This window comes from Martes martes, assembly GCF_963455335.1.
Source record: "Martes martes genome assembly, chromosome: X".
Taxonomy (NCBI): domain Eukaryota; kingdom Metazoa; phylum Chordata; class Mammalia; order Carnivora; family Mustelidae; genus Martes; species Martes martes.
In genome coordinates, this window is record NC_137897.1 from 118,447,788 (window position 1) to 118,455,358 (window position 7,571).

Below are 7,571 nucleotides of genomic sequence, written 5' to 3' on the forward strand. Positions count from 1 at the left end.
GGGTGGCTAGAGGGGAAGCACAAACAAGGCAGTCGGAAGCAAGACGACACCTCGATGTGGATTTGTCCAAAAAGAGTTGGAGACCAAAGCGGGGGTGTTCAGGGAGCTCTGATTGGTCGGGGGGAGGGACTTGGGGTGGGGCTAGCCGCCTCTTGAGGCTTTAAAAGCTCATCGGAGAGGGCGGGATGCTGTCATTCGCTCTCTGGTTCTCGGAGGGGAAGCAGCTTTCCAGAAGCTCCAGGCTCCGGGTGACAGAGCAGGTGTTCCTGCTGGGAGACCGGCTGGGAGATCCTAACGGTCCCCAGCAGCAACATGGGGCCTACCCGGGCAGTTCCCACCCCATACGGCTGCATTGGCTGTAAGCTGCCGCAGCCAGACTACCCACCAGCTCTAATCATCTTTATGTTCTGCGCAATGGTTATCACCATCGTCGTAGACCTGATCGGCAACTCCATGGTCATCCTAGCTGTGACAAAGAACAAGAAGCTTCGAAATTCTGGTAAGCCACCTTTCCTTCTTCCTACCCAGCATTCAGCCACTTGCCACCCCTAGGGCATGAGTTCTGGCGCCTGAAATAGGGAACCCTTGGACAGTGCCCTCACACTGAACTTCCCTACCCCCAAATTCCTTGCGAACCTGTGCAGTGATGTTGTGAGGAAGCCCCCTTAATTTAGAGCTTCTCAAGGCTGAGGAAGCTCAGGAAATTAGCTTTTGGCGTCCAAGTGCAAAGCCCGGGTTCCCGCGGAGCGCGGCAGACCGCGGAATCCTGCTCCGTCGGAGACCTGATGCAGAGGGAGCCGGCACCCGAGCCGAGAGTGCGGCCACCGTCTGGGGACAGTACGCCTAGATGGACGCCGCAGAGGTGACCGCGCCCAGGCGGTGCGGGTCGAAGGGAGCCGCGGGGTTGCGAGCCGCTCCGGAAAGTTAAGTTCGCGGCGGCTGCGGCGGCTGCGGTGGCGCTTCCAGGAGCGCAGCACAGCGGCCGCGCCCTAAAGCCAGCTGAGCCCCCGCTGCTGCGGCCCCGGGGCTCCCGGGCGGCTCCAGGGCGGCTCCCAGGCAGTGGAGCATAGACCATAGCGTCTGAGTGTGGAGCAGGGTGGTCTGAGTCCCCCGGAGCCGAGCTCCGTCCGCCCGTCCCAGGGCGCAAAGCGGAGAGAACAGAGCGGCGGTCTGGGCGCAGCAGGCGGTGGCAGCGACGGCAGCGGCGGCGGAGATCGCGAAATCCGTAAGCCCGGTATTGGGGGTCCCAGGGCGGGGTGGAGGAGACCCCGGAGCTTGGCGTCCGGCGGGGATGGGGGTAGAAGACGGCAGAACAGGGCGAGGATGGCGGGTGGGTCGCGGGAGAGCTCAGAGTGGGTGGCGGGAGACGCGGAGAGACTGCAAAATGCAGGGAGCTGGGACGGGGTGGGGAGCTGGGACGGGGTGAGGAGCTGGGACCGGGAGCGAGGCGAGCGAGAATCCCCTCGCTATCAGCCAGTGTCGAGGGGAGGGGCCAGCTGCGATCGCGGCTGGGGCAGGGCCCGGGGACCTGTGCCGGGGGTGGGGGTGGCGGACCCTGCAAAGCGGTAAGCCCCTTTTGCACGTTGGGCGGGAGAGGGCCGAGAAGGGGACGGGAGGGGCGAAGGGGCCCGAATTCCGCGCTAGGGTCCCAGGAGGGAGGGGGCGGCGCCCGGGATCTCTGCTGCTGGGGTCTGAGTCGGCTGGGGCCGGGTTGGGGGTAGAGGGGGGAGAGGAGGCGGGGGGAGAGGGTCCGGTCCCGCAGGACCCGGCGGGCGGGGCTCTGGGGAGAGGAGTCAGCCAGTCTCTCTGGGGGATTACTTTTCGGGGATGAGGAATCACAACTACCATACAAGTTTCAAAATGCACTGACGGGCACACAGTCATGAAAAGTTTTCTTTTAAACTCTCGTGGGCGTGTCTGATTTCTTTTTGGTCCCCTGGAGACGTGGGGCCGCACGCTTGGACCTCACCTTCGCTCCAGAAGTGCGGTCCCCAAGGAACCACGGAGCCCCGGGGACCACCTGCGAAGCCCATTTTCTTTCTTTACTTTTCTTCTTCCTTTTCCTTTTTTTCCTTCTCCTTTCTTTTCTTCTATAATTCAAATAAAGGTTTTTATGGTTGTTGTGGTTTTGTTTTTAAGGCTTTTCCATCTGTCTTTTCCACTATTCCTCTCTCAATTCATTTCTTTGAGAGAAAACCCTAGAAAGAACCTCCTGGCAGAAAGCGCTGAGGCCGCGCCTTGGCAGCGTTGGCAGGAGGGCAGAGGGAACCATTCCTTTGCCGTTTTAAAAAGTGCTCATTTTCTCCTAGTTCAAGAGAAAGTGCAATATTTTGCCAAACCAATGCTAATTAGCATCGAGGCGTTTCCAAAAAAAAGAGGGTTCTGCGCCTGCATTTGGCCTCTTCCTTCTTTTTTTGGAAAGGTTATGCAAAAACGTTCCTACCACTGCCCTACAAAACGGGAGTGGCGGCCGAGCCCCCCCCCGCCCCCCCCGCCCCCCCCCCCCCGCCTCTACTTTCCTGTTTAGCCACAGGCTCCAGTAAAGTTCAGCGCCGGGCCAGGAGCTCTTACACAGGGAGCTGAACGAGCGGGTGCGCGATTCTGCGCTGGACCCGCTGGAAGCCGGCACCTCTGCTAATCCTTGCAGGGATTTTCCTGATTGTTTTTCGCCCTACGCACTGTTTTTGGTTTCATACTAAATTTTGCAGGGTCTCCCCACCCCCCCTTCCCCTCAGTTTTCACTCTTAGCCTACTTCGGAAATGGTAAGTACTTACTGGGCTTTTTCATAGATTATTGTCTGATGCCGTTTTCTTAAGAAGACGACGGCCTCTAGTGCCCTTTCTCAGACTGTTCTCTTAGACGTGTTAGCGCTGTAAACGGAATGCTGGCCTAGAGGAGGCAGCAGGCTCATTCGTTTTTTTCGGGCCGTGTGTGGGGGCGTTGGGGGTTAGGCTCCCTGACATTCCTTCAGTCTCTTCCCTTCCCCCCACACCTCTAGCCTACTTCCTACCCACAGCTTTATCAAGATCGCCTCTACGCCCCTCCCCCTTCTCTCCCTAGCCCCCTGTAGGGAAAAAAGTTTACATTTTGTTTTTGCTCAAAATGGTGGCAGCCGGTTCGTGCGTGAGTATGAAGGACTCCGCAAAGGGCTTAGGGGCTTACTGCTTTCTGACAGAAGTTCCCTTTTTTCTCAAAGCAGACATGACATTGTTTGAAAGGAAAAAGTTGCATAAAAGACAGGTCCCCCAAACCCAGTTGTGCATCAGAATAATGCTTGTATATGAAAATAAAAACACAAGAATATTTCTCTAAAATAATTCTACAATTCTAAATTGTCACCACTTCAGCTGGTCTCTTCCTCAGGTTCAATTTATAGATTTCCATACTTAACCATTTATTTTTCTCTGTTTTTCTCCCCTTTCTTCCCGGGTATATTTTTCAGGCAACATCTTCGTCGTTAGCCTCTCTGTGGCCGACTTGTTGGTAGCCATCTACCCCTACCCTCTGATGCTGCATGCCATGGCCATTGGGGGCTGGGATCTGAGCCAGCTGCAATGCCAGATGGTTGGATTCATCACAGGGCTGAGCGTGGTCGGTTCTATCTTCAACATCGTGGCCATTGCCATCAACCGTTACTGCTACATCTGTCACAGCCTCCAGTACGAGCGGATCTTCAGTGTGCGCAACACCTGCATCTTCCTGGTCATCACCTGGATCATGACCGTCCTGGCTGTCCTGCCCAACATGTATATCGGCACCATTGAGTATGATCCTCGCACCTACACCTGCATCTTCAACTATCTGAACAACCCTGTCTTTGCTGTGACCATCGTCTGCATCCACTTCGTCCTCCCTCTGCTTATCGTGGGTTTCTGCTACGTGAGGATCTGGACCAAAGTTCTGGCAGCCCGTAACCCAGCTGGGCAGAATCCTGACAACCAGCTTGCTGAGGTTCGCAATTTTCTAACCATGTTTGTGATCTTCCTCCTCTTTGCAGTGTGCTGGTGTCCTATCAACGTGCTCACTGTCTTGGTGGCTGTCAGTCCGAAGGAGATGGCAGGCAAGATCCCCAACTGGCTTTATCTTGCAGCCTACTTCATAGCCTACTTCAACAGCTGCCTCAACGCTGTGATCTATGGGCTCCTCAATGAGAATTTCCGAAGAGAATACTGGACCATCTTCCATGCTATGCGGCACCCTATCCTGTTCCTCTCTGGCCTCATCACTGATGTTCGTGAGACTCGGGAGGCCCGTGCCCTGGCCCGTGCCCGTGCCCGCGCCCGAGACCAAGCCCGTGAACAAGCCCATGAACAAGATAATGCCCGTGCCAGTCCTGCTGTAGAGGAAATGCCAATGAGTGCCCGGAATGTTCCACTACCTGGTGATGCTGCAGCTGGCCAACCTGAACGTGCCTCTGGCCATCCCAAACCGGCTTCTGGGCACTCCAGGTCTGCCTCTGCCTACCGCAAGTCTGTCTCTGGCCACCATAAATCTGTCTTTAGTCACTCCAAGCCGGCTTCTGGTCACTCCAAGTCTGTGTCTGGTCACCCCAAGTCTGCCACTGTCTATCCTAAGCCTGCCTCTGTCCACTTCAAGGCTGACTCTGTCCATTTCAAGCCTGCCTCTGTCCATTTTAAGGCTGACTCTGTCCATTTCAAGTCTGCCTCCAGCCACCCTAAACCTGTCACCGGCCACCATGTTCCTGCCAGCAGCCACTCCGAGGCTGCCTTCAGCCCTGCCACCAGCCACCCTAGACCCACAGCTGGCTACATCAAGCCTGCTACCACCCACCTTGAGCCCACCACTGCTGATAATACTGAGCCTGCTACCACCGGCCAACCCCAACCAGTGATCGCCAGCCACCCTGAGTCTGCCGCTGCTGACCACCCTGAGGTTACTGCCTCTTGTCACCCTGAGACCACTGCTACCGGCCAGTTCGAGTGTGACATCACTGACCTCCCTGAGCCTGTCTGCAGCCCTGCCAGTGGTTCCCCCGAGTCTGCTGCCAGCCTACTGGAGCTTGCAGCCGTCGCTGCCGCCAACCTTCCTGACCCCACTGTGACCACCACTACCACCAATGATTACCCTAAGATTGTGGTTATTGATGTTGAAGTTGATTCTGATGAAATGGCTGTATGAAAAATGCTTTTAGGGGTGGCCAAGTAGTGATCCACTTTCAAGTTTATCTAGCATATGTAATTCAAAGTGAGATAACTTACACCTACACACAGACACACAGACACAGACTCACGGACATAGTGTAAGCTACATCCACCTCGTAGGCATACTCCTTCTTTATGTAACACACTCAGATAAAGTGTGTGTGTGTGTGTGCTCGCGTGCACATGTGCACGCTTGCTATTTTAGAGATCAAATTTCCCCTAAGTTTGACATCTGTTATTCTGAGCCTCCCTTTCTTCTGTAGTTGACCTTGAGCCAACAGTGATCCTTGAAATTTTAGACCTTGATTTTTCCTCACTCCCGTGTCCCCCTTTCTCCCCTCACCTCATTTCCTTCTCCTTTTTCCTGCTTTCTTCTCTCATTCCCCCCAGAGTTGGGGGAGGAGTGCTTCTGTAAGTAAATGTGACTGCAAAGCTTTATGTTTTCAAGTGTGTAATTCTATATTGTACTTTTAATGGCAGTCAGAAAGGTAGTTTTGATAAAGTGCAAGTACTTGAAACAGTTTCTTTTCTAAATTTCAGCAACAAGATATGACCCATATCTGAAGAACACAATTTGATAAGCTCTTATTAAAGTACATTTTTATGCCTATGAGTTCAAATGGCAAAAGAGAAGATATGGCCAAACCGAATTATTTCTAATTTATGAAAATTCAAATATTGGTGCTGATTTTTATAGTCAAACATGAATGCAAATGATGAGATGTTTTTACCTTGTAGTCACTTACCTTTTTAAGCATTCGCCAGAATTTTCTTTCATTTAGTTCCGGAGAAACAAATCCATTCATAAACTAGTTTCTTCTCCTAAAATCTAAATTTGTAGTCACTAGGATCAATTATAGTCATGTATTTAATATTATAATTCATACCTACTCTTTACCTCAGAGATTTCTTTAGACAGCCTGGTATTTCTACATAATCAATTTTTACATTTTCCTTTTTCATTCAGAAGGGAATTCAAGGTCATAGTTGAAGACTTTCTCACCTGCCTTGTCCCTCAGCCTCCCAGCTGGGGAGGGAGGCAGGAGGAGAAGATGCCACACCAGCCAGTCCCATTACCTTTGGCTGAGGTTCTGTCATCCACAACATTAAGTTGTACATGTCTTGTATCAGCACACCCGACAGCCCAGGAAATGACTTTTGTCTAGAATTGAAGAAAAAATTGTTTAATACAAATTTCAACTATTGATTCAAACTAACACAAAAAGTTAAGTTTATAAAAGCTTGTAAGGATAAGTGAAAATGTATTATACTGCCTTAATTTGATTCTGTACTTGTGGTAGCAATTAAATAAAAGTGTTTTTGTGGCTTTGGTGTGTGATTTGATAATAAATTCACTTCCTCCACTAGGTTCCTTGTGGGCAGGGTTGGGAGGTGGGTGGAAAAGCATTGACCTTGGATCAGAAGACCTGGGTACAAGTTCTATCCTTTCTATGAGCTTGCTATATTCCACAGCAAGTCAAATGACCACTCTTCCCCCAGTTTCTTGGCTTGGAAAACTGTGGTCAGGTTGGGGTGGAGGTTTGGTGTGTGTGGTGACAATGGATGATCTGACCTGCCTGTTCTTAGACTTCCGGGCCTTGTTTGCCATGGCTTCTGAAAACAGATTGCTTTTTTTTTTTTTAACACCCATGGAAGGCATGAAGCCAGACTCCAATAATGTCACAACCCCAGGGGCTGCTGGGACCAAGAAACAGAGCTCAAGAACCTGGGAGGGGAGGCACAGAAGTGGGACACAGGAGGACAGGTGGTTTCCTTTCTGGCTGCAAGATGGGTGACAAGGCCCCAGCGACTGGGCAAGGTTCCTTGACCTCAGGAACACAGTCTCAAAAGAATCTCTAATGACAAGGAAATGCCCCAAATAAAGTGCTCTGTAAAAATAAAAGTGGATTCAAAACAATACACTGTAGGATATCAACTTTGTTTAGAAAATATGTACACACACACAAAAGAAAAGAAAATATGTACACTTAAACATGTGTATATACATATACACAGAGTTATATACATGTAGTTGTTCTATCCAGGTTTAGCCAGATTGTGAGTATAAACTGAGGTCATCTAAAATTTTCATGCCCAAATTACAGTGGTTTGAACCCCATCAGAATGACTGCTGGACCTCAGGCTGACTCCCTGTGCAAAATTTTTGCCAATATTCCTGGAAACCCTACTACTATTCTCCAGGGGGCTCAAAGGGGTATAGGCTTCTGAAAGGAAAAGGGAGGAAAGAGAAAGCTATCCATACTTTTTACAACTTTGTCCCACACTCTACTCTGCAGTGCCTGAAGAAACACTGCTTATGCCCAAAGTCTCACAGAGTCTCATGAAGAGGCTGCTGTGGACACTCTGCTCACCTGCCCGTAGGTCTTTCTTCCACCCCTAAAGTTCCC

General features: G+C 51.3%; 1 protein-coding gene across 1 annotated transcript; it reads left to right on the top strand.

Annotated features, from left to right (window-relative positions):
• Window positions 1-300: 300 nt before the first annotated feature.
• On the top strand, window positions 301-5,292 carry GPR50 (G protein-coupled receptor 50). The gene is made up of 2 exons (XM_080795410.1): window positions 301-499; window positions 3,444-5,292. Exons 1-2 carry the CDS (start codon window positions 313-315, stop codon window positions 5,138-5,140), a joined length of 1,884 nt encoding a protein of 627 aa, XP_080651536.1. The 5' UTR covers window positions 301-312; the 3' UTR covers window positions 5,141-5,292.
• The last annotated feature ends 2,279 nt before the right edge of the window (window positions 5,293-7,571 follow it).